Source organism: Camelina sativa, chromosome 17, assembly GCF_030686135.1.
Source record: "Camelina sativa cultivar CO46 ecotype springtype chromosome 17, ASM3068613v1".
Taxonomy (NCBI): domain Eukaryota; kingdom Viridiplantae; phylum Streptophyta; class Magnoliopsida; order Brassicales; family Brassicaceae; genus Camelina; species Camelina sativa.
Window position 1 is genome coordinate 34,144,336 of NC_141896.1, and position 25,841 is coordinate 34,170,176.

Consider the following 25,841-nt stretch of genomic DNA (forward strand, 5'->3'; position numbering starts at 1 on the left):
CCATTCACATTTTCTGTAATGTATAGGAACTCTCTAGTTCCCTCACCCTTGGTTTCCACATGATAACCATTTAATCTTATATCTTTAAAGCTCAACAAATTTCTCTTGGAGCTGGGTGAGTATAAGGCATCACTTAATTCAATGTATGTTCCCTTAGGCAACAACACGTGAGCCTGGCCGTAGCCCTCTATAAGGTTTGCTATACCCGCAATTGTACTAACATTGGCACTTTTCATGGTGAGGTTTATAAAATATCTTTTATCTCTTAAAATGGTATGGCTGGATCCACTGTCCACCACTAGTTCACTCATATCCTCAGCCATTTCTATAAAACAACATTTTGTGTTTTAACTCAATAAGGCAATTTATAAAATAAATCCTTGAATTTAAACCAAATCAATTATCCAATACATAGAAATAAATCAAGCATAAAAGCATAGTTTTAAACCAAAATAAAAACCGAAAAATTCATTCAGCCTCTGTAAAGAGGTCGGAGGTCTCTAGGGAGTCATCATTCTCATGATCGAAGTCTCCTTCATCATCGAGATGCACCAAGTTAGCTTCTGGGTTCTTCTTCAAACTTTCTTGATATGCATCAATGAGATGTTTGGGAGTTCTGCAGTTTTTCATCCAGTGGTTTGACATACCACATCGGTGACAAACCGATTTTGCCTTAGCTTGTGGCTTGGAGATACCACGGCCTCTACCACCGCGTCCGCGGCCAGCTTGGCCCCCTCGACCACCACGTCCTCTGCCACCACGACCACGACCGTAGTGTCTCTCTCTTGGACGTAGTTGGTCTCTTTGGGCTCTTTAGGCTCCTTAGGCTCTGCAGAACTTTTCTTTCCCGCATCCACTTTGTGTGCTTCTGGTAATGGGGCTGTACCAGGAGGTCTCATAGCACTATTCATCAGCAACAGTTCATTGTTCTGCTCAGCTAGCAGTAACACCTCATTTAGGGCCCCATACTCGGCATACTTTGTTTGCCGGTATTGTTGCTGAAGAACCATGTTGTTAGGGCTAAAGGTAGACAAAGTCTTATCAATTAGCTCCTTCTCTGTTACCACAGTACCACACAGCCTAAGGACTGAGACAATCCTAAAAAGCTCAGAGTTATACTCGTCCAGGGTTTTGAAGTCCTGGATCCTTAGGTGTTTCCACTCATACTCGGCCTTTGGAAAAAGCACCGTCTTTTGGTGCCCATATCGCCGTTTAAGCGTTGTCCAAAGGTCGAAAGGGTCCTCAATAAATAGGTACTGGTTCTTGAGACTCTCAGCAATGTGGTGATGCATATGCTGGATACACTTATTCTTATTCTTGTCCGAGGTCTTGTTACCCTCTTCGACACACTCGTACAAGTCCTTTGACTTCAAGTTGATCTTGGTGTTCATTGCCCATAGCAAGTAATTGTCACCAGAAGCATTCAAGACTGCATAGTCTAAGCTCTTAAGGCTTGCCATCTGCATACAACAGAAATAGACATCCGAATATTAGCATGCGATATTTGAGATCGAACCATGCACTCAATCATTAGGACATGCGATATTTGAGATCGAACCATGCCTTAGGCCATGCGATATTTGAGACCGACCATGCCTTATTATATTTGGTTTTTGGTTTAAATTCATGCATGCAAGACAACAAAAGCAAATAGGCTAATGCATGCAACAAACTTAAGTAGGATTTCCTTTTTCTTAACTTTCCTATTTAGTCTAGGATTTAGTCTCTTAAAACTTTTGGATAATTGCTAAATTAATTTAGAGACTTATCATGATTAATATTTTAATTCCAAATTCATGATCTCACAATTATGGAAATTTAACAAAATAATTTCACTTGATCGGAATCAATCCTAGAACACAATTCTAGTTCATGCGGCCAATTCTATAATATACTATCATGGTCCGATTTTAATTATATGATGCATGAACGATCCAAGTCTATCATCCTAGAACAGTTAGATTAATCTCTCTATGCTTCTAACAATTTAATTCTAGGTTCTTATGCAACACAAACAATCAAGCAACTTTAAACAATTTAAATCAACCAAAAATCGGATTTCAAAGCTTGATGTATATGGTGCAATTGTCAATCAATCTAACAATTCTAAGCAACCGATTTTTAAGTCTTAGGATTTATAGGATTCAAGGTTTGTTAGATTGTACACTTGGATGTTTTAGGGTTCCATAGTTTTAAGTTCAAGTTCGATTTATAGGGTTTTGAGAAGGTTTGAACTTTGTTTACCTTAACACCTTAGGGTTCTGACTGGATAGGATCTGGGAGCTAAAGACCTCAGATATCACGAACCTCGAACCTTGAACTGCTTCCACGGACCACGAACTTGCTTCCCACGAACCACGAACCGCGAACAGCTTCCACGCGAGCAACTCCTTGTGTGACAACCCGTTCGTGGACCCCACTAGCCTCACTGCTAGTTGTCCCCATAGGCTGGCCCTGCAGGACATCGATCCTAATCCATCACTGTGGATTAACTCACATAATCCACCAGTAGGTTATTGGTGCATCAGGCATTCCTCGAACCCTGGTCCCTCACCCTTTAACAACCTTCCCACAGACAAGCTGTCACCAATTGATCTGCAGGCCAATTGGTGACAGCTTGTCTGTGGGAAGGTTGTTAAAGGGTGAGGGACCAGGGTTCGAGGAAGGCCTGATGCACCAATAACCTACTGGTGGATTATGTGAGTTAATCCACAGTGATGGGTTAGGATCGATGCCCTGCAGGGCCAGCCTATGGGGACAACTAGCAGTGAGGCTAGTGGGGTCCACGGACGGGTTGTCACACCTTGCGCGCGAACTCACCCCCGAGCCTAGTAACTATAAACCTCGATAGGGTTTTAATAGAAACTCGATCACAAGCTAAGGATGCTTGTGTATCAGACAGAACTTCGAGATCAAGAGATTCTCGAAGAAGGAGAAAGAACAAGAGGCGGTTTTAGGGTGTTTAGGGAAGAAGGATCGGCGGCTGCCTATTAGGGTTTTAGGGTTAGAGACTCGTGCTGATAACGTGTTATGAAAGTAGAGTTTAGGGATAAAGCTCTTGTGTTTCTTATTGATAATTCCCAAGGATTACATGCATATATATAGTAGAATACAAAGTCTAGGTCTAAACCGACTTAAGGATTAAGGGCCGAGTAAGGCTTCGGCTAATGGGCCGAAGCTGTATGGACTGAGTAAAGCCTATGGTCCGAGACTCCATAGCTTAGTACATGGGCCGGTCTAGTGAGTCCACTAAGTGTTTCACAACATCACCCGTTCAAGTGGAAAAATGTTAATTATTGTGATAATATTATTTATTTTTAAGATTATTGTGATAATCAATTTTTAATATATACTCCTTTTGTTTCATAAAGAGTGTCATTTTAGAATTTTATTTTTGTTTCACAAATAGTGTCATTTTACATTTCTAATGCACTATTTTATATTTTTTAATGCATCTTTTTCATTAGATTTTCTAGTTTTACCATTAATCTATGACTAAATTAACTTATTAAACATTATTAAATAAGAGCATATATGTATATTTTAATATTTTTTAATTTGTGTGAAATGTGTCAAAATGACACTTATTGTGAAACAGAGGGAGTACTTGAATAGTCATCAATTTTTTTTAAGTCGGAGAATAACTTTTGTATTTCAAAAAGTTAAATAGATGAATAAGTTTTTTAACAGTTTATGAAATGTAATTTACGTTAAATAATTAAATATGTTATGAAAATGATAATTAAATTGGTAAATATATTTTTTTTTGAAATAGTTGATGAAGACTTTCATTTTTAAAAACTAATAGAAAGAAACATTACCTTATATATTCTTATACTATATTCTAATGACACATTTATGTAAATAATAATGAAATAAATATTTTTTATATATTTAATGGTATATTTAATAAATCAAAAGACTTATTTTGTAAATATGTTTAATTGCAATTAAATCTCCAAATCGTTCTGGCGACGACACATCAGCATTTTCAACAAAATGCTTCTCTATTAATATATAGAGAATTTAGGAGATTTTATTATATTTCTTTAATTGTCTAACAATATATATGGTTGTATAAATATACTCTATAAGGCGTGTATAATAGAGAAATTTTTTGTTAAAGATTTAATTTCTTTAAGTTGTATTATTCTTTGGACTATACTATTTAAGTGTATATATTGCTAGTAATTAATAATAATGCAAGTAAAGTAATTATTTTAATCTCTAAATCATGTAAATCTTGTGTATGATTAATGAAGTCAATCCATATAACCTATTTTGTAATTAACTAATGAATCAAATAATAACTATAATTTATAACTTATAACTATTATATAGTAAAAAAAAAAAATTGTGTACTTCCAAAATCTTAGATAAGGATATGATTTTTTCAGAATTAAGGTAACTCTCTTCATTTTTTTTAAAGATACAGATCTAGCGGCTGACATTAGAAACACTTTAATTAAAATCAACGGCTACGATTAAACACTTTACAACCGCAGCAGCCAACAAAAAAAAAAAAAAACTACGGAGTGAAAGAGAGAAACTTGGACCTAAAAGAAGAGCTTTTTTGGGCTCCCAACTGCTGGCAAAGAAGAAGAAGGAAGAAGGAAGAAGGAAGAAGGAAGCAAAACTAAACAAAGTTCGATTTACAAAAGTCATCTTAACTAGTAGTCTAGCACTACGGTCTTCTCCTTCTCCATTCCCCTCTGCGAAACCCTAAAAAGCGATGAAGCCTCCTCGTTAGTTTATTATTACGCGTCAGAACAGATTGTTTAATTTGAAGAAGAACCACCGCGACACCCCCCCCTTGCTAGGGTTTATCTCTCTCCGATTTCTCTCTCTCTGGGTAAATGGCGTCGTGAGTCCCCCTCTCCCCTTTCTTCTTCTTCTTCTCTCTGTCTCAATACTATTTTGCGTTTTTTGATTTTAGGGTTTCGTGGAATTTGAAGAAGCTTCAATTAAGAGATTTGAATTTACATTTTGGGGTTGGTTTAATTATTGTTCAATTAGTAATGGGTCAGTCTGATTCATTCTTAAGTTTCCATCATTGGTTCATTCTGTTTCTGACAGGATCTTCGAAATCACTCTTGTTCTCATTTCAAAGATTTGATTTTTATTTTTCTAGGATTCTGGATTTAGTTAGGCCTTTGATCTTAGCTCTGTCCGGGAAAATTTTGGCAATTAAGTAGTCTAATTTGGTGAAGAATCTTATGCATTTCTGTTCTTTGAGTGTTGAGCACCTCTTGGATCTTTACCATTTTAGCAAAACATGTTTCTGATAAGTTTTCCTTATATCACGCTCTACATGACACCCCCTTTGTTGGTATTCTGGTCACTATGTGGAGATGTGGAAACGATAGTAACGTGTCTTTTTAATCTTTGTTGGCTTCGATATCTCTCTTGCAGATTGATTTTCCCAGTAGACAGTTAGTAATTGCTTTGCAGCCTAATTTAAGGGTGAAAAATGAGTGGTTCCGGGAGAAAACGTGTTTCCAAGTGGGATACCAAGGAAGAAGATACTCAGCATCCTAGTGGGAATGATTACGCTGGGAAATCAGGTTTCCGTGACAATGATCCCGAGCACGCACGGTTCTATCCAGAGGGAAATGGTAGAAATGGGAGTAGGAGGGCTGGTCCGGATGATGATGATGAGCATCTGAAACCTAGGCAACACTCAGGAGAGGCTTGGCCATCCAGAAGCAGAGCTTCACATGAAGACGGTGATGCCATGATGGGTTACTATGATGATCCTAGAAACTCTTCTGAACAAGATGAAAGCAGACAACAACAGTATTTCCGCCAATCAGCTTCCAAGGACCGGGCTAGAACCCGTAGGTCAGTTTCTGTTGTTACAAATGTCTTAATGCTTTTGTTTCTCATTTAACAACATTGTACTTGTGTTTGATTGATTTTTGTTTGACTGCTGTGCTTTCTTTAGGAGTGGAAGTAGAAGTAACAGCAGGAGCCGGAGCCGAAGCCCATCGCAGAGAGTAAGGCGAGATGGAGGAGGATCCTATGACAGGCACAAGACGAGAGCACGGGTTTCCCCAAGGTCAGGGAGAGAATTTGATGGTAGACACAATAGAGATGGTGACTATGAATGGGAGGGTACTAATAGAAAGACAAGGGATACCAAATATTATACTGAAGATTCCCGGGGACAACAGCCCATAAGGGTCGGTGGCAGAACTGACTATAGCTCTGATTTTCCGGAGGATAATACTAATTCAAGAAGAGAAACTTCAGATCCAATCTCGAGAAACTACAGAAATGAAGCAGGGAGAGACAGAGAAACACATAGAAGGGATGCTCCCGAGGGAGAGTTCCACAGGAGCTCCAATATTCCATGCAGATTTTTTGCTTCAGGTTCAGGGTATTGTCGCAATGGAAACAATTGTAGGTTTTCTCACCATGGTGCTCCTTCTGCAAGGGGAAGTCCTGAGAGAAAACCGCAAGACGAGATGTATAGTAGACATGACAACAATAATTATAGTGGCACAACAGAGAGGATGCGGAACAGTCAAAGATGGAATGATGTTGAAAGATCAGATGCAAGAAAGTCCAATGAGGTCGAAATTTCTCGTGTCAGTAAAGGTTTGTCTGACGCCAAGGGGAATAATAGCAGCTGGATTGATGATATGGAGATGTCTCCAGACTGGAATTACGGTGTTAAAACTGTCAAGAAACCTGTGAACGAAGAACATGGTAGCATATCTCAGAGCTCACAATCACAAGTCCTTAAAGATACTTTGGCACCTGCTTATGAGCATGGTGTTGCTTCAATAGCTCAGCAAGATGGAAATCGAAGGACTGTTGGTATGTTTTCAACCGTGGGTGAAAAGACTGTAGCTTCTTCGCATCACAACAATTTCATGAACAACCTAGCTACCTCAGCTCCTCCGGTCCAAGCATTCAATCAGAACACTGAGAATCATATTGCAGTGCCTTACCAAAGCACACCACTAGCTGTTGGAGGAAGCCAAGTGCTGCTACCTGCTGCTACAAATCTTCCCGGTGGCTTAAACTCGAGCAATCCTGAAAACGGAAATGCTCTAAACAATGTGAGTAGGGAAGAGCTCAATCATATTAGCAACATCTCAGCATCTCTAGCACAGTTTTTTGGTAATGGGCAGCCAATTCCAATTCCGAACCTTCACTCTACATTGAATCCCAAACAGGCTATGCAGGTGCCTGAAGTATATGGAGTAAAGGAACAATCTTCACATACTCAAAGTGACTTCCCCAGTAATAATACTATCCATACCGGAGGAGTTCCAGCGGTTCCTGCATTACAGATACACAACAGCGGGGCACAGCAAGTGCGGATTCCCGAAAATTTGGTCTCATTAGCTGTAAATCCAAAGGCTTCATCTGAGGGAAACCGGGACAAAAAGACAGATGAAGAAGCTGGTAAAAAGCCAGACGGGAAAAAGACTGGAGAAGAAGAAGACAACGCCGAGGATGCTGAGAACGTAGTAGAGGAAGAAGAAGATGATGGGGCGGGCGATGAGAATAACAAGAAAGATAAAGATCCCAAGGGAATGAGAGCGTTTAAATTTGCTCTGGTGGAGATTGTTAAGGAGCTTCTAAAACCTGCTTGGAAAGAAGGTGGGATGAACAAAGATGCTTATAAAAACATAGTCAAGAAGGTGGTTGACAAAGTTACGGGAGCAATTCAAAGCGGAAACATTCCTCAAACACAAGAGAAGATTGACCATTATCTATCAGCGTCAAAACCAAAGCTTACCAAGCTTGTTCAGGTATGTTTGTTTGTTCATGCAACACATTTTGTAAAGTTGCAGTTCATTTTGGAGGTTTGATTAACCAATGTCTTCTTGTCTTCAACTTTCAGGCGTACGTTAGCAAAGTTAAGAAGAGCTAATTTAAATGGAACCTCCATTGTTTCGCTAAATACAAAAGCCACCATAGAAGCTAGAGCTGCTGAGACATGTTAAAAACCTTCTACTTCTCTTTTGAGGTAGGTGAAGAATCAAGCAAGCATGTTTTGCTTCCTGTCTTTCTTCAGTTGTATGTAGATATTCCAATAGAGATTTTGTCTGAGGCAAAAAAAGGAAATTTGTTTTTTTGTTGAATTTTAATAAGTTAGCAGTCCAGACCAAAAAGGTTTCGTTTATCGGTTCTCTGTTGTCAGAATATAGAAAAAGGTTAGAGATCAAGTTAGATATGGTGGATGATCAATCTCTTTCTCGACATGTTGATTTTTCATTTTTTTTCTTTTTCTTGTAACTCTTTTTGTTCTTTTACCAGATTCGGTCTTCATAAATCTGAACTATTTGCTCCAACCTTAAGCAACTTTCTTCTTGGGTTACCAACTAATACTTATTATAGATCTGAAATCTTTAATCAGTAGTAGTACTTGACAAAAAAAGTGAATGAATCTGAGTCCCATCAGTACAGTAATGGCATTAACTATATTACCTACCTAGCTTCTATTTCTTTTTTTATCTCTGTTTTTAGTAACAGAAACAGAACAACATAAGTACATTATCCTATTTTTAACGATAATCATTAAGTTGATGTTTCGCAATCATAAGTTGAGCGAAATCACAATGTTTCTTTAAACGGATACAACAACAGCAAAGACAAGGATCAATCACCAGAACATTCTTAAATGACAAATTTTCCAATTTTTTAATTAAAAAAAATTGGATCTTCTAAATTTACCAAATTGGCCTTATCGCAATTTCCAAATCTTGAAGCATCCAATTAATTTAGTAATTACATTACTGAGCAGACATCGGAACCGGACAGTGTCCCTCTTTCCTCGCCGATCTCTCTCTCTCTCTCTTTCTCTTCTTCTTCTTCTTCCCTCTGATCTCCGATCTTAAATCTAACCGCGTCTTGTTTTGAAGAACCTCCAAGTCTCTTCTCACCGTGCTCAAATTGTAATCTTCTTTCGCGGTATTGATTTTGGATAATTGCTTCTTCTTCTTCTTCTCTTCCGATTCGGTTCGTTTTCTTTTTCCTTTCTCTTTGCGGATTTGAACGAAACCCATTTAGTGATTCGATCTGTGTATCTCTGGGTTTGCGGCAAAATGATGTCTTTTCAACTGTTAGGTTACATCTAATAAGAGATTGGATCATCTCTGTGTACGTCGACATTGATCTTCAAGTGTCTTGTTGAATGCTTCTTGTTCTGCATGATGGGTTTGGAATTCGCATTGGATAAAAGTGGAAACGGAGAAGCTAGAGATAGATCTTTATATAGTAACTAGCTAGATAGATTCTTTCTTGTGGTTGTTTTTGAATGCCGAAAATGCGGTTTGAATCATTAAGGAAACAATGAGTAGTTTCACCAAGAGTACATCATTCAATAGAAGGGCGTTAAGTTCCTTAGCTATAGAAAGCCCTAGGAACTCTTCTTCAACTGTCTTCACTAGTCCCATTGGCTCAGCCTTCGCAAGCCCGAGAACACAGAACTTTGGAGGTAGTCCACGCCCGTCTACTAACCGGTTAAAAGAGATCTCATACTTGTTTCAGGTGCTTATTATAGCCGGAACAATCGTTTCGTTTCTTGTTATCATCGCTGGGGGTTATTTGTATGTTGTTCCTAGCCTCGGTCAAACGTTCTTGGGTTATAATGGAGCATTGGTGCTTAACAGTTCTGTTACAGAGAATAAGGAATGTGATATATTTGATGGGAGTTGGGTTGTTGATGAAAAGTATCCGTTGTATAATGCTTCAGAGTGTCCATTTCTAGAGAAAGGATTCAATTGCTTAGCGAATGGGCGTGAACACGATGAGTATTTGAAGTGGAGGTGGAAGCCTAAGCATTGTACTGTTCCGAGATTTGATGTACGTGATGTGTTGGAGAGGTTAAGAGGTAAAAGGATAGTTTTTGTGGGAGATTCGATGAGTAGAACGCAGTGGGAGTCTTTGATATGTATGTTAATGACTGGTTTGGAAGATAAAGACAGTGTTTATGAAGTCAATGGGAACATTATAACGAAAAGGATACGGTTTCTAGGTGTGAGATTTGACACCTTTAATTTCACAGTTGAGTTCTACCGATCGGTGTTCTTGGTTCAGCCTGGGAAGCTGCGTTGGCACGCGCCAAAACGTGTTAAGTCAACGTTAAAGTTAGACGTTTTGGATGTGATTAATCATGAATGGAGCTCAGCGGATTTTCTCATTTTCAATACTGGTCAATGGTGGGTGCCTGGGAAGCTTTTCGAAATGTAAGCTTACCTTTATAACTTTTTTTAGACTATATACAATGTTTGCAAACTAAACTCTTCCGTTTGTAATTGTGTTTTGGGACGTCAGTGGTTGTTATTTTCAGGTTGGAAACTCATTGAGGCTCGGAATGTCGATTCCTGCAGCGTATAGAGTAGCATTAGAGACATGGGCATCATGGATGGAGAATACAATTGATCGAAACAAAACTCGTGTTTTGTTTCGTACATTTGAGCCATCTCACTGGAGGTTAATACCAAAAAAATTTAATAGCTTGACCCGTTCTTCTTTTGCTTTTCCCTAGATGGTGCTAATATAAGCTTTTTTTTTTTGCTGTTGTGTTGTTTAGTGATCATAGATCATGCAATGTGACAAAGTATCCAGCTCCAGACACTAAAGGAAGAGACAGAAGCATATTCACTGAAATGATCAAAGAAGTAGTTAAGAACATGACAATTCCCGTATCAGTATTGGATGTAACTTCGATGTCAGCATTTAGAAGTGATGGTCATGTCGGCTTATGGAGCGATAATCCATTGGTACCTGATTGTAGTCATTGGTGTCTACCTGGAGTACCTGATATTTGGAATGAAATCTTACTCTTCTTCCTCTTTAGACAACAAGTAAAAAACTTTCTTTCTCTGTCTATTTTTCAAACACCATAACCCCTCTTATGTTTGAAAATATTTACTTAATTTGCAGGTTCAGTAATATGGATAATTGCAAGTTTGTTGCAACATAGAAAAAGATTAACAAGACCCTCGAAGACTGTATCTCTCAGAGCTAAATTGCTCATGTTTCTTTTGGGAGCTAAAGACAGAGAAAGGGGTCTCAAATTTTGGTGAAAGTTAAAAATGATTCTTAATTCATTCTTTTATTGTTTATTCTACGTTCTTCTTTTATTGTATTATCGATTCAAAGAGAGTAAAGAGGATCTTGTTCAAAGCTGAAACAGTTTTGTACCACAGCATGTAATGACTTGGTCATGCCGCCAATCTACTTAAACAGTTTATTGTATTATACTATGTTGGTATAAAATGATCTGATTACTTCTCAGCAGGTAATGACTCGGTCATGTTTATTTACGCGATCTAATCACTCTTTGGTATAAAACTCTTTTCGTAAAATTGGAGAAAAATTGCAAATATTTTACAAATACAGAAGGGGGAAAACTCTAATAATGACAGCATAACAAGGTCGAGTTTTTGGGTTTGCAAGAAAGAAAGAAAGTAAGAAAGAAACTACTTGTCTCCACCACCAAACATTCCCATCATGTCCTTGCCGGAACCCATCTGCTTCATGAGACTCTGAAGACCGCCCATGCCGCCAATCTGCTTGAGCATCTGAGGCGGTAGGACCTTGCTCATGTGTTGAGCGTTCATGTTTCTCGAGAGTGCGCTCATGTCTCCATTCTTTGGGATCTTGATCCCTTTCATCTTTCCCCATATCTTTGCTAGTCTCTTGTACTCTTCCAACATCTCCATCACTTCTCTTACTAGCCTCCCTGACCCTCTTGCTATCCTCATCATCCGTGACTCGTTAAACACCTTAGGGTTTGAGCTGTCCAGTTCTGCACAAACACAAACCCAACCATCACTTTCTTATTACTTCCTACTGAGTAACTTTCTCCAAATAAGATATATATATATATATTGTTCTCACCTTCATTTGTCATAGAATCCATCATTGTCATGTATCGTTTTATCTTCGCCTGGCTTTCTTTCTCATGCCCTTTCGGCATCATTTCAGCACTAATTCCAGGCAGCATCGAGAAGACCTACACACCAAAATCACAGGCACTGTTTTAATATCTAGCACCTCGTACGAATTCAGTATTTGACAAGAGATTCTGACCTCTTTGAGTGGGCCCATGTTCAGTATGTTCTGGAACTGGTCGTACATAATTCTCAGTGTAAAGTGACCCTGAGAGAGCTTCTCCAGAAGTTCAGGCTGTTGATCTTTAGGTACCACCTCTTGTAGCTTATCCACGAATCCAGACCAATCACCCATTCCTGTTGTACATATAACATTATCGAGATTCTTAGTCAACAACCCATTGGGAGGGAGGCTTTGATTACTCCTACCAGTACTACTAAATCTTCAATCAATGCCATGAAAGTTACCTAAGAGACGGCTGACAAATGGTTTGACATCAAACACTTCAAACTCATCCATATGCTCTCCTGTTCCGATGAATATCACAGGACTTTTTGTAGCTGCAACACTAACAAGATGAAAACGGATCACATTTACTTGTCCAACTTGGAAACCCGCAAAATTTTCATACTGACATTTCGAGTACATAGACACCTCAGTAGCTATATAATACTTACGCGCTAAGAGCTCCACCACCCTTGGCATGGCCGTCCATCTTAGTAATAATTACAGCTCCAACAGCAACACTTTGCTTAAATGCTTGAGCTTGATCAAATGCAGCTTGACCAATACTGCTATCCATAACAAATATAACAAGATCGGGTTTCTGTAAAGTGAAAAGACCATGATCAGTGCCTGCAGCATCAATCAGGAACAAACAGAGGACTTCAAAACAACAGAGCATACCGTTGCTTCAGCAACTTGACGCATTTCTTCAAAGAGCGAAGCTTCTTGTTTATGGCGACCACTGGTGTCAACAATAATAAGATCACAGCTTTCTTTCTTGAACCTGTCAACTCCCTCAACAGCAATTTTCACTGGGTCGGATTCAGTGTAACTGCAAAGAAACATAACTCGGCCTTAGCAATGCTGCTACTACAGTAGTTCTTTTTCAATTCCCTAGTAAGTAAATCCACAACTACAGGTCGAATAGTTGCAGTAAGTGCAAATAAAGACAGAAGATAACACAAGACCTCAAAAGATCCATTTAGCATACTGTTGAACTCTTTGAAAAAGATATGAGATCCTTTAATAGGATGGCACTGAGTAACCAACGGGAAAAAAAAAGGCTTAAGGAAACTCCTTAAGGTAAGTAGCACGCAGAGAGCTCGAGAAGTATGACGTAACCAACGGGATGATGATCGAAAAATAAACATGTTAATTCTTAAGTAGTACTAGTCCTTTTCAGAGCAGATTTTTGCAGCTACTGACCTAAACCAAACCTATTCCATAAATTTTGAACCTTGCATCTACCCTTTCAAAGAAAAATCGATCTTTTGTACACAGACACTCCTATACGGGAGCTAATAGTAGTATCCTTTGTCAATACTAATTGTAAGATATAACTCTTCATAGATAGGGAACACCGTAAAGGGGTTGACTTGATTGAGTACCTTCCGTAAAATGGGATCTTAGCCTTAGTGGCATTCTGTTTCAGCTGATCGAAAGCACCAGCCCTGAAAGTATCAGCACACACTAGAGCTGGTTTGTAACCTTTCTTCTGATGATAATAAGCATACTTGGTACAAGTTGTCGTCTTGCCAGCACCTAAACCACAAATCACAAAAAAAAAAAAGTTGGGATTACATTAGAAACAAACACACCTGACTTGGACCCAAACAAAAGAAAAAAACCATCTTACAAGACCTCACCTTGTAATCCGACAAACATAACTACACTAGGTTTGGCCTTTTTGGGAGCAAATGCAGGCTTTCCTGGATCCAACATCTTACATAGCTCACTGAAGATAGCCTAAGATAAAACAACACAACAATCATGACCAATTGAATCACAATTTCATCAAATTCCAAAGATTTAGACAAACCTGCTCAATGATACGGCGCTTGTTGTGGCCAGCTGCTAGATCTTCAAGATTAACGATCTTCTTGATATTGGTCTGCATCTCTTTCACAAGGGGAAACGAGACATCGGACTGAAGCAGAGCACGAGTGATCTCGTTCAAACATTCATTCAGAGCCTTCTCATCGATAATTGTCACATTGCTCATCTGCTGTATCGCGCGGGTGATCCGCCCGCCTAGCTCCGCCAACACCATCTTCGCTGCTTTGCGAATTCAAACAAAGATCGAAGCAATTTAAAAAAAACGAAAAGCTTATCGGAGGATAAGAATCAGATTTGGGAATTAGGGTTTTGATCAGAGAGATCCTTTGGTCGCGATTGAGATAGAAGAAAGAAGTTGAAATTTTTGGATTCGAGGATCTTAATTTCTAATTCCTTAACCGGTCCGGTTTGGAAGAGAAGCAAATCAAAACTTATGGGCCTTACGTAGCTCAACAGGCCCAATGGGTATAGATTTTGAGGTTGGTTGGTGTAAGAAAAAATGTTGGTACTTCATTCAAAGTTCAAACGGTTCCATCATAGGTAATATTAATCAATACAATAAAAACTGAATGTGTTTCTCTCCAAAGTTGACACCTCAGCTTTTTAGTTGAAGGAGAAGTTGACACATTAGTTAAAACAGTTAGCCAATTAAATTATAAGGATTAATATAGCTCAATATTTTTGTCCAATAATAATCTTTCTCTATTCCATATTATTCTTTCTGATTTCTGTTATGGGTCCAGACTAATTACAATAGTCTCCAAAAAACAGTAAAAAAACCCAAATTAGCATGTATATGGTAACTGAGGAAGGTGACGATTAAGGGACACAAGGTTCTTTAAAAATCTTGGTTACGTATTATTTGTAGTCTAATATCATTTTGGCAGTTTATTTTATTCTAAATAACAACCCGCACCATGTGCAGAATAAGATAGTTAATAAATAATTCACTGTAATTTATTTATACAAAATCTATAATATTTATTGGTAAAATTATTATTTGGGATCTAAAATTTATTTGTGTAGTATATATGTTTTAGTTTTGTTTGAATATATAAAATTCTTGTATAATAATTAAGATTTAACTTATGAAAATTATTACAATATGAATTTTATATTATCTCACCATATGAATCAAAAGTTCTTAAAATTTTATGGAAATGTAAGTAAGTGATACCATTAAGTTATAAAGAAAATAAAAGAATTAAATTTGAGTGTCATTTAAAAAAAATATACAATGGTATGTAAATAGAAATACTATTAAAAACTGAGGACAAATAAATAAATCATTTCTCGAGCTTTATGAGCGCAATATGTCAGTATTTTTTGTTTTTGTGAGAAAACTTATACATTTAAGGGATATGAACCAAACTAGAGTAATCTCTCAAGCGTGATTGGAGGATAAACTCTCTTTCTGAAGCATACAAACTAGAGTAAATTAGTTACGTGTTATCAAACAAAAACTCTCATATATCTATCTTATTGCTAATGCATTTACTATGTGATTCCTTTTCACTATGATGATTGCAGTGTTTGAATTTTGGCGTGTGAAAACAAAGGTTCTTTGCCTCTCAAGATTTACATATAAGAACACCAGTGATAAATTAAACAATGTTTAAGATCAAAAACCAAATGTTTTAATTTAAGAAAGCTAAGTTATCTATAACTTTTAAAATAACTTTCACAATTAAGATAATCCTTATAAATGTTGTATACAGTTTAACATAAGTATAATATTTAAATAATAACACAAAACTAAACTAAAGTAAAAATATGTCTATTTACTTTGACATACGTGGACTTGTTATCAAAAAGAATAGGTAATTTACAAAACGAAACAAACAAATAATAACGTAACAACAACACAAACTATATAAACTTATATGATTAAATTTGTAAACTACAAAAAATACACCACAAAATAACACTACACTAATATATTTCCATAATAATAAGAGAAAAACATAGCATATAATAGAGTTAAGCCAATTATACGAGTAAATGATTGTAATAACAAATACTACGGAGGACAAACCATTGTAGGTTTTTTTGGTTCATTTCTATATCTTAGCATTGTGTAAATCATAATTTTCATGATTAATATAATTTCAAAAAATTAATAATCATACTTTGAATATCATTTATATTTCAAAATGTAAAGAATAACATCCCGCGGCATCGCGCGGGTCTAACCTAGTATCTACAATGTTCCACTATCCACGACGCAGAACATGCACCATTGCGAATGCGACTGATCGGATCAGGATCGCGTATTTTAAAAAAGAGGGAGTAGTTGTTTTATTGACAACATGAGTGCCAATTTTTTTAAGCTTGGCCTATCAAACCTCATATTATGTATACAATTCTCATGCATTTTTCATATGTGAAAGCCGTTTTGATATTTTTTTTTCGTCGAAAAAAAATTGTATTAATGAATTTTGGTAATCCAAAATACAATTGTTTGTGCATCCAAATAGGAAGACAGAAACATTCGAAGTAAAAATTACATTGAAGGCAACCATGTTTTTGCAAGGAGATGTGCAACATTATTACCACCTCTTTTAATAAACCTAAAAAAAAAGCATTGAAGTGTGATGCCCATAACCTAATGTCTTGAATGATCCCGTCAATTGAGACGTCTAGATGTTGGTTATTGAGTATCTTAAGGAGTAATTGACAATCTCCTTCAAAACACATTGATGTAAAACCTCTGATCCATGTATGTTGCATAACAGATAGAAGAGTTTTTGCTTCCGCTTCAAGAGGAGTTTTTATTGTTCCCAGTTTTATAGATCACCATCCTTTTGATATGCCATCCCTATTTCATATGATCCAGCCTCCAGTTATTTGGTTAGTTTGTTGATCAAAAGCTGCATCATAGTTACATTTATATTAAGTTTTTGTCGGTCTACTCCATTTAATTTCTTCTTGAACTTGGTTGGTATGAGATGATATGTCTGGCGCATTGTGAAAAAGCCAATCCTGGACATCGTTTTCAGCTCTTTGGACTAATATTCTTGGTTGATCAGAGATATTTTCAAAAATGAACTTGTTTTTTTATTTCGAGAGGTGCCATAGCAACCAAAAAGGTAGGATTTAAGTTGTTGCAGTGACATCATTTGAATTTTCCAAATCTAAAAGGGCTGTGAGAATGAATTCACAATCTTGATTCGTATCTAACAATATCTCTATTGGAATATTTGCCATGTCCCATGTTTGTTTCGCATGATAGAATAGGATGTGTTCAATAGTTTCATCAGATTTGAAACAACGTGGACAAACAGGGTCTAAGTTTTTCCCGCATGTATTCAACCTAGTAATTGTTGGCAATGCTTTTGAAATTAATCGCCAAAGGAAGTGTTTTATTTTTGGCAGAATATTTAGTTTCCAAATTCTGTTTTTTAGTGTAATCAGAACCATGAGGGATCGGTGGTTGAAACATATGTGATCAAAGAAGGTTGGGTCCTCGAGAATCTCTTTAGCGATTTCTACATATTTAAAGATTTCCCCTACATACTAAAAAAAGGATGTAGATAATTCTCAGATTTAGTAGGTTTGGTTTATTGTATGCTTTTCATAGCAGATTACATGTAATTTTGCTAGTTAATTGTTTGCTTTTCGAAGCAATTCTCAGTTTCATGTATTTTAAACATATTAAGTTAGGAGAATTTGTTAGAAATTATCCATTTGAGATATTATATTTCAAAAATACATCTTTTTGAACATGTTTATTTTTGCCCTCTTTTATACAATTACAATATGTTAAATTAACTTTAAAATTTTCTTTTAAGGATATTCGTTAAATTAGATTTTTTTTTCAGAGCAGATTTCATGTGTTTTTGTTGTATAGTCGTTTTTACATTAATGCGCTTGTTAACAATATTATTTACCATTTGATCAACGCGACAAAAATATTTAAACCTGAAAATAACACTTGCCTTTTAATATTAAGAATTTTTATATTGTCGTTATTTGACTTGTCTTTAGTTTATTGTCGTTATTACATGAATGCATTTTTGACAGTCTTATTTATAATTTGGTCAACGCGACAAAAAAATCATGTGAGATTAAGATCACCAAATCTACTATCTTATTACTTTATCAAATATTTCATTTCGATGTTTCGACATTAAAAAATTAAACCTAAAAGGGAACACTTGCCCTTTAATATTTAGTTTTTTTACATTGTCGACATATCTTTAGTTTATTGTCGTTATTACATGAATGTATTTTTGAAAATATTATCTATCATTTGGTCAATGCGAAAAAAAAAACTTGAGACATAAGATCATTAAATGTATGATCATATGTAACTTTGCATTTGGATATTCAAAAAGAATTTTAAACCTAAGAGGGAACACTTGCCCTTTAATAGTAAGAAGTTTTACATTATTGTTATTTGACATATCTTTATTTCATTTTTGATTTTATATGAATAAGTTTTTGATAATACTCCCTTTGTTTCATTTCATCAAGAATTTCATTCTTAGATATTTTTATTTTATACGAAGAATGTTATTCTATATTTTCAACAAAAATTTTACACCTAATTTTCTATTGTACCCTTAACTCAAAGCTCATTTTTGTTAAATTTCAATGATTAATCATTTATTTCTTAATTTGGATGAAATATGTGAGAATGACACTCTTTGTAAATGAAGAGAGTATTATCTATCTTTTTTGGTAGATGCGACAAAAGATTCATACGACAATTAAGATCATTGAGTTCGCGATCATATGTAACTTAAAAGAAACATAAAACAAATGAAATTAAATATTAAAAAGCATTATAATAGAAAATGTGTAAATTACATATATTTTTTTTGTTTTAACCCATAAAAACAAAAATATTAAATGCTTTAATATTTAATTTTCACTGCTTGCACCGGGTTGATATTAAATAGTGTTTAATGTTAATTTGTTTTGAAATAACGAATAAACCTTATTGGATACTTGAAAAAATAAATAGATCACTAGTAGATGAACATATTAATACAATGTATCTAGTAAATCAATATGTGTCACTTTATATGTGGTTAAAAATATGTGTCACTTTAATTTTGAAAGATTTTTATGAATTTAGAGTTTAATTATTCAATATTTCAATTCATTGAGAAAAGTATATACTTTACAAAGTTCCAAAAATTAGACTAGTACAGAGTGATATAAGGAATTAGATAACATGTGTCCCTCCAATTTAGAAATATTGATTAGTTTATTTGTATGAATATAACTGTCATAAATAATTTAGATACAAAGAATATAAATTAGTTTCTTCACAAAAAAATGGAGGAAAAATGTCACAATGTATATTAATAATGCAGTATATATCATCAAATTTTTTAAAAAGATGATTGCACTTATTTTTAAAAATTGACTCTACATTTTTTCAAATGTATAGTTAAAAAGATATGTACAGTTGTTCACTGGAAAAACAAAGTACCTATGCGTTTGTCTATAAAAGTATTAAATATTTTAAATGGTTAATTTATCAGTTAGCTAGCTATTTTCAATATATATTTGTATATTACGTACTTAGTAGTTTTAGTTCTATAGAAAGAACTAATAATAACATGTTGACACTTTTCGACACATGCCACAATCTGATAAATTATACTAACAAATTTTATCATCTTAAGCAATTTTAGTATATTTATAATATATACCAAAAACTGATATATTTAGTCAAATGAATCAGCAATGTATATAAACCAGAAATATATGACCATACATCCTCTCTGCCAATTCACCCATTCGGAGTAACCACGTGGATCATATATCATGTAACGTCCGTCATATATAGTTACGTTTTTTTAACCTAATGTGTTTCAAAATTGTGGTGATCTGTATGCTAACCCCAAGACTTGTTGATGTGCACCACTTAACTAAATAGCTCCAAAATAGCAAACAAATCTTGCCCTCTTAAATACCATTCACCATTGGCTTACAGATGGTGAAAATTATGTAAAGATGCCTTGATTTTATCGTTTTGATTTTTGAAAATATCTACACACATATATCCATTTCCAAAACTAACATTTTTTCACTGATACATTCATACATATCCCCATTTCCTGATACTCTTGTATAAATAATATCAAACCACCATCGAATGAAGAACTCACAGTAATCACAAATTAAACACACCAAAGAGAATCTTTCAAACAATATGGAAACCGTCGTGGTGATTGTTGGGGCTGGACCAGCCGGTTTGGCAACATCGGTTTGTCTAAACCAACACTCAGTCCCAAACGTGATTCTCGAGAAAGAAGACATCTATGCATCGCTTTGGAAGAAACGAGCCTACGATCGTCTCAAACTTCACTTAGCCAAAGAGTTTTGTGAGCTGCCTTTCATGCCACACGGCCGCGATGTTCCAACCTTTATGCCCAAAGATCTTTTCGTCAACTACCTTGACGCGTATGTTGCCCGTTTCGACATAAAGCCTAGGTACAACCGTACCGTGAAGCTCTCAACATTCGATGAGTCCAACAACAAGTGGAGGGTCGAGGCGGAAAACACGGTGACCGGAGAGACCGAGGTGTATTGGTCGGAGTTTTTGGTGGTTGCGACCGGGGAGAACGGAGATGGGAACATTCCCATGGTGAATGGGATTGATACTTTCCCCGGCGAGATTGTGCATTCGAGTGGGTACAAGTCCGGTCGTGACTTCAACGGCAAAAATGTTCTTGTGGTCGGTGGTGGAAACTCCGGTATGGAGATTAGTTTTGATCTTTGCAACTTCGGAGCAAATACGACCGTTCTCATTAGAACTCCGGTAAGTAATTAATGTTGGTTTTGTCTTTTAATTATTTATTTGTAATGCATGAAAGTTAGAGATTGTCATGCATGTGTGGTTGTGGTCAATTCATGGACAAAAACTTGTTGTGATTATTGAGATCTAAAAGTATCATACGAGAATTTGATAGTAGCTTGGCTTGTACAATAAGAATTTTTACCCATATTGTTTCATTTAAGACAAAAGATTTTGTATTAAGTTACAATATAATTTGTGCATTTGAACAATATGTATGTATAACATTAGGGTTTCATTCTTAAAATCTTTGCAGAGACACGTGGTGACTAAAGAAGTGATACACTTGGGGATGTCATTTCTGAAGTATGTTCCGGTGACGATGGTCGACACAATGGTGACGACTATATCGAATCTTGTGTACGGAGATCTCTCCAAGTACGGACTCTTGCGACCAAAACAAGGTCCTTTCGCAACTAAACTCTTTACCGGAAAAGCTCCTGTTATTGATGTTGGAACTGTCCAAAAGATCCGCGAAGGCGAGATTAAGGTACCTATACCCTTTTTGTCAATTAAATTTCATCTTCACCTTTATTGAATTCTTCTTACTTATAATATACTTTAATGCATAGAAAGTATCAGTTTTTTGTTTGTCTTGTCCAAAGAAAATGTCAGTTCTATTTTTCATTTTTGGTCAAACAGTGTCAGTCTTTTAAAGTTTGGTTGTATATGAATGCAGTTTTTAGGAGGAATGAAAAGGGTAATTTGTGTAGAATTAATTTTGACAAAAGACACAAAAAAAACCCTCAATTTTAGGTGTTCAGAAACATCACTTTTCAAACCATGGCAATTTTATTTTGTACAATTCTAATTTATTTTCATATCAGACAACTGAAAGCCTTTATTTCAGGCCAAATCTGGTTACTTTTATATCCTACTGATTTCACACAAATTAATGATGATAAAATTTCTTTCATAGAATTTATTATTGTACTCCATCTTCCATAGTTCAAAGCTTCTTGATTACTAAATTTTTAATGATAAGTGGTAAATTTTATTAACTGGAAACAGTATTAACTAACTAATAATGCAATTGTGTTAGGTTATCAATGGTGGGATTGGAAGCATCAAAGGCAAGACCTTAACGTTCGAAAATGGACATGAACAAGATTTTGATGCAATTGTGTTTGCGACTGGTTACAAAAGCTCGGTCTGCAGTTGGTTACAGGTACTATAATTTATAACATAAGTACCCCAAAATCATCCACTTAAAACAAAACAAAACCAGTTGGATAAATATGACAATGATGTGTACGTTCTTGTGAAATAATACACAGGACTATGAGTACGTGATGAAGAAGGATGGATTCCCCAAAGCACCCATGCCGAAGCATTGGAAAGGAGAGAAGAATCTTTACTGTGCTGGATTTTCAAGAAAAGGAATTGCCGGAGCCGCCGAGGATGCTGTGTCTGTCGCCGACGACATCAGCTCGGTCTTGGCTGCCATCAAAAACTGAAGCTGTATTGGATAACATGCAAAATAGTAAGACTTGATAAGAAAAAGAAAAAAAGGAAACAAAAGTAAGAAGCATAATGTATTGTTGTTGTTGATTTGGTCTAAGTCTCTAGAGTGCATGTATAAATTCATAAGATGATAAATCTGCCGTTTTTTTTTTTTCTTTCTTTTCTTTGTAACATTTTTATTTCATTAAGATTGAACTGATTGTGTTTGGTTACAATGTAATGCATTAGAAATAAATTGAGGAATATTATGTTTGGCCTAAAGATCAGCCGATTGATTGTTATTACGGGAGCTTCATGAAGGGAAGAAGTCATGGAAAAATACTTACATCACGCTTCCTCTGCCTCCCAGTTTTTTTTCTTCTCGATTTGTCTTATCCTTTTTCACTCTTCATATGCATTTTCTTTTTGTTGCATCCTTAAGGTTGTCATTGACTACAATGACATGGTCTTCTATTACGAATCCCTTCTCGCATCCTCTAACACGTGGATGTCGATGGAGTCAAAATTAAGATTTTAATTCTTTGGTCGGCGGTTTGCCTTTGGGGCCTGTTGTGTAAGATTGTAAATCTCCGTGAGAGGAGAGCTATGCATTGATCATGTATTTATAAGGTTACATAAGATAAGATCAAATCTAATCTAGAGATACTAGATATATACAAATATAAGATACACATATATCTACTCTAACATGTTGGACCTTTAAAACTTCAGTAATCTCTATATATATTGTGGGTTATTCGTGGCCTGTTTGATAATATATTGTTCACCTTCACTTAATTTTGCGTTAAATCGATCCTCGTTGAACGATGATGCTCAATCTTCCAATTGATTTGGCGGAGGAGGTGCTCTCTAGGGTTCCAATGACATCCATGAGAAAAGTCCGATTTGCTTGTAAAAATTGGAACACTTTATCCAGATGTAGGAAATTTGGAAAGAAGCACCTTGGAGTAGCAAAAGCAAAGAAGGCAAAGAAGAAGTCTATGGTGGTCTTGATGATGGATTATAAGGTTTATCTGACGAGCATCAATTCTTCACGACGACAAGGCTCAATCATCATCATCATGTATAGAGCATGAAGGTAAACTTATTAGCCTAGACAATTCATATGAAGTCCATGTATCTCAAGTCTTTCACTGCGACGGTTTGTTGTTATGCATCACCAAGGACCACACTAAGCTCGTGGTTTGGAACCCGTATTTGGGTCAAACCCAGTGGATCGATCCCACACATACTTTCCCCAGATTGGACTTTTATTCGTATGCTCTTGGATACGACGACAATAGAAGCCGCAGCTACAAAATCTTGAGATTTATTGATGTATTTTGCCCCAAAACCTTTGTTGAGACCAATATCTACGACTTTAACTCTGCTTCATGGAGGGTACTTGATGTCTCTCCAGACGGGAAGGTAGATTATTATGACCGTGGAGTCTCCCTCAAGGGAAATACTTACTGGTTTGCTAAAGAGAAGCCTTCAGAAACAAGAGAAGAAGGTGTGGACGAGGAGGCTTTCTTGGTTTGTTTTGATTCCACAAGAGAGGTATTTGGGCCGCTTTTGCCTCTTCCTTTTGAGTGGTTTGTTGAAGATACTGCCACTCTATCTAGTGTTAGAGAGGAGCAGCTTGCGGTTTTGTTCCAGCGATGGGACACATCAATGTTGGAGATATGGATAACTACTAAGATTGAGCCCGACGCCGTGTCCTGGAGCACCAAGTGTTTCTTAGCTCTCAATATGACACCATTTACTTTCTCTGGCTTCCAGTTTCCGGTCACAGCTGCGAGTTTCTTCATTGACGAGGAGGAGAAAGTCGCTGTGGTTTTTGATAAAATCGTTCTAGACGAGAATGGTTATTATATAAACCCCAATCGCAATTTAGCTTACATCCTTGGAGTGGATGGATCCGTCAAAAAAGCATCTCTTGGAGATTCTCAGTACAAACATTGTTATCCACTCGTGTGCTCTTATGTTCCAAGTTTAGTGCAACTTAATAATTAGTCTTTTTTTTTTTTTTTTTTTACAATAACTTATGATTTATTTCTTGCATATTTACTGGTTTGGTTTCTTCTCATTTGTCATCATCTTTGAACAAGATTTATTAATTAGTCCATTAATTTGTTAAAAAAAAAGAAGAAGAAGTTCAAACCTAGTGTTTGTAATTTGGGAGGCGCCATGAAACGCAAGGAGCTAGATCGTGCCGATCTCTCGGCTTTCTTTTTCTCCTCCGGCATCTCTTGGGTTTCCGGTCCAGCCCTAGAGGCCAGTCTTTTCTCTTGGTTTTGTGTAAATCCAACAAAAGTTTTTTACTTTTCAAATAATAAATAAATAACAAATAAAACAAGTAACAAATCCATGCAAATAACAAATTAAACAAGTAATAAATCCTTGATGTGAATGGAGATGTGAATGGACTTAGTTACTTAGATAAGACACAAACATAAACAAATAAGAGGATAGACAAAACTAAAAAAAAAAATCTTATTCCAAATATAAGAATTAGAAAAGAAAACACTTGAATATTCTCTAATATAAGAAGATTAAAATATTGATTTTACAATTAACTGAAATTATAAGTTAGTTTGAGTGTGTATAAATGAAATTAATTAGGGTTTAGATATTTCAATTAAACAAAATGATATGTCGGTTTAGGTTTGTTAAAGAGGGGTTATGGTTATATTTTATAAATAAACAAAATTATATGTGGGTTTGAGTTTATAACAGAAGATTCAATATTTAGATTTTACAATTAAACAAATTTTTATGTCATTGGAGTTTATATAGGAGGACTATGATTTAGATTTGACAATTAAATGACATAAATAAATTATATCTGTTTGGATTAACAAAAGAATGGTTAATTAGGGTTTAGATTTTACAATTAAACGAAATTATATGTTGGTTTGAGTTTATATTGTACAAGAAATGATTAGAGTTTAGATTTTATGGTTAAACACTATATATAATGTTACGGTTAAAATTCAAATATAAGTTTAGGGTCTTTTCTTGACTTATTAAGTTATGTTGATTTATTTCAATTGTATTATTTAGATAATGTTAAGTATTTGAGTCTATTTAAATAATGTTAGGATTAAATTATTTTAGTTATGTTGATTTATTTTAATTGTTTTATTTATATGAAAAGATTTTTTGGTTTATATTTTTTCAAAAAAAAATAAATAAATGAAGTATTTTTATTCCAGGAAAAACGAGGTATCAAACGTCTAAATAAAAAATAGATGGAATTTTTCTCCGATTTTACAAAGAAAAAATTATATGTAATTTTGGGTTTATTATATGTCGTTTTGGATTCTTTAAAAAAATTGGTTTAAAAAAAACATTTGTTATTAAACTTGTGATTTTAAAATCTCTTTATTTGAAATTGTTTAAAATAATTTAGAAGCTCTTGTTATTAAATTAAGAATTTATGTAAAATCATCTCATATTCATCATTAATCAAACTTACCAATTAATTAAAAAAACTGATTTCGAGAGATTTTAACTATGTTTTTAAATAGGAATGAGTAGAGAGAACCTTCAACGGTGTATCTGGCTCCGGAAAACAGCCAAAATCAATCCCAACTAATTGTCGAACGCTTTTTCATACTTAAATTTTAACACCTCGTAAATAACAACTTAAACTGTATTA

General features: G+C 35.5%; 4 protein-coding genes and 1 pseudogene across 7 annotated transcripts; 4 read left to right on the forward strand and 1 right to left on the reverse strand.

Annotated features, from left to right (window-relative positions):
- Positions 1–4,495: 4,495 nt before the first annotated feature.
- On the forward strand, positions 4,496–8,309 carry LOC104759849 (zinc finger CCCH domain-containing protein 38). 4 transcript variants are annotated; one of them, XM_087496051.1, is made up of 5 exons: positions 4,498–4,864; positions 5,413–5,841; positions 5,945–7,067; positions 7,185–7,766; positions 7,859–8,309. In XM_087496051.1, exons 2-5 carry the CDS (start codon positions 5,471–5,473, stop codon positions 7,886–7,888), a joined length of 2,106 nt encoding a protein of 701 aa, XP_087352177.1. In that variant the 5' UTR covers positions 4,498–4,864; positions 5,413–5,470; the 3' UTR covers positions 7,889–8,309. The 4 variants fall into 4 exon arrangements, with proteins under 4 accessions (XP_087352175.1, XP_087352176.1, XP_087352177.1 ...); XM_087496052.1 differs by having other exon boundaries at positions 4,542–4,852; XM_087496049.1 differs by having other exon boundaries at positions 4,496–4,864; positions 5,945–7,766.
- A 434-nt stretch (positions 8,310–8,743) lies between these two features.
- Positions 8,744–11,259, forward strand: LOC147924696 (protein trichome berefringence-like 7). The gene is made up of 5 exons (XM_087496053.1): positions 8,744–8,976; positions 9,085–10,205; positions 10,294–10,452; positions 10,553–10,826; positions 10,906–11,259. Exons 2-5 carry the CDS (start codon positions 9,310–9,312, stop codon positions 10,912–10,914), a joined length of 1,338 nt encoding a protein of 445 aa, XP_087352179.1. The 5' UTR covers positions 8,744–8,976; positions 9,085–9,309; the 3' UTR covers positions 10,915–11,259.
- Positions 11,260–11,304: 45 nt separating this feature from the next.
- Positions 11,305–14,360, reverse strand: LOC104758186 (signal recognition particle subunit SRP54 3). Its single transcript, XM_010481013.3, has 9 exons — positions 13,904–14,360; positions 13,731–13,830; positions 13,473–13,626; positions 12,766–12,916; positions 12,537–12,685; positions 12,327–12,427; positions 12,058–12,215; positions 11,866–11,980; positions 11,305–11,773 (listed from the first exon to the last, which is right to left on the reverse strand). Exons 1-9 carry the CDS (start codon positions 14,132–14,134, stop codon positions 11,445–11,447), a joined length of 1,488 nt encoding a protein of 495 aa, XP_010479315.1. The 5' UTR covers positions 14,135–14,360; the 3' UTR covers positions 11,305–11,444.
- A 5,396-nt stretch (positions 14,361–19,756) lies between these two features.
- LOC104758187 (putative indole-3-pyruvate monooxygenase YUCCA10) lies at positions 19,757–22,459 on the forward strand. Its single transcript, XM_010481014.3, has 4 exons — positions 19,757–20,698; positions 20,991–21,224; positions 21,777–21,902; positions 22,012–22,459. Exons 1-4 carry the CDS (start codon positions 20,090–20,092, stop codon positions 22,189–22,191), a joined length of 1,149 nt encoding a protein of 382 aa, XP_010479316.1. The 5' UTR covers positions 19,757–20,089; the 3' UTR covers positions 22,192–22,459.
- Positions 22,460–23,004: 545 nt separating this feature from the next.
- Positions 23,005–24,193, forward strand: LOC104758188 (putative F-box protein At3g24580 pseudogene; annotated as a pseudogene).
- Positions 24,194–25,841: the final 1,648 nt, after the last annotated feature.

Excerpts from the sequence above, each read along its gene's own strand:
- LOC104758187 (XM_010481014.3), top strand. The coding sequence starts at position 20,090 with ATGGAAACCGTCGTGGTGATTGTTGGGGCTGGACCAGCCGGTTTGGCA. Across the intron at positions 20,699-20,990 it reads CCGTTCTCATTAGAACTCCG|AGACACGTGGTGACTAAAGA; the intron begins GTAAGTAATTAA and ends AAATCTTTGCAG. Across the intron at positions 21,225-21,776 it reads TCCGCGAAGGCGAGATTAAG|GTTATCAATGGTGGGATTGG; the intron begins GTACCTATACCC and ends CAATTGTGTTAG.
- LOC104758186 (XM_010481013.3), bottom strand. The coding sequence starts at position 14,134 with ATGGTGTTGGCGGAGCTAGGCGGGCGGATCACCCGCGCGATACAGCAG. Across the intron at positions 13,831-13,903 it reads AGCGCCGTATCATTGAGCAG|GCTATCTTCAGTGAGCTATG; the intron begins GTTTGTCTAAAT and ends GTTTTATCTTAG. Across the intron at positions 11,981-12,057 it reads ACATGGGCCCACTCAAAGAG|GTCTTCTCGATGCTGCCTGG; the intron begins GTCAGAATCTCT and ends TTTGGTGTGTAG.
- LOC104759849 (XM_087496049.1), top strand. The coding sequence starts at position 5,471 with ATGAGTGGTTCCGGGAGAAAACGTGTTTCCAAGTGGGATACCAAGGAA. Across the intron at positions 5,842-5,944 it reads GACCGGGCTAGAACCCGTAG|GAGTGGAAGTAGAAGTAACA; the intron begins GTCAGTTTCTGT and ends TGCTTTCTTTAG. Across the intron at positions 7,767-7,858 it reads AGCTTACCAAGCTTGTTCAG|GCGTACGTTAGCAAAGTTAA; the intron begins GTATGTTTGTTT and ends TTCAACTTTCAG.
- LOC147924696 (XM_087496053.1), top strand. The coding sequence starts at position 9,310 with ATGAGTAGTTTCACCAAGAGTACATCATTCAATAGAAGGGCGTTAAGT. Across the intron at positions 10,206-10,293 it reads CCTGGGAAGCTTTTCGAAAT|TGGTTGTTATTTTCAGGTTG; the intron begins GTAAGCTTACCT and ends TTGGGACGTCAG. Across the intron at positions 10,453-10,552 it reads TTTGAGCCATCTCACTGGAG|TGATCATAGATCATGCAATG; the intron begins GTTAATACCAAA and ends TGTGTTGTTTAG.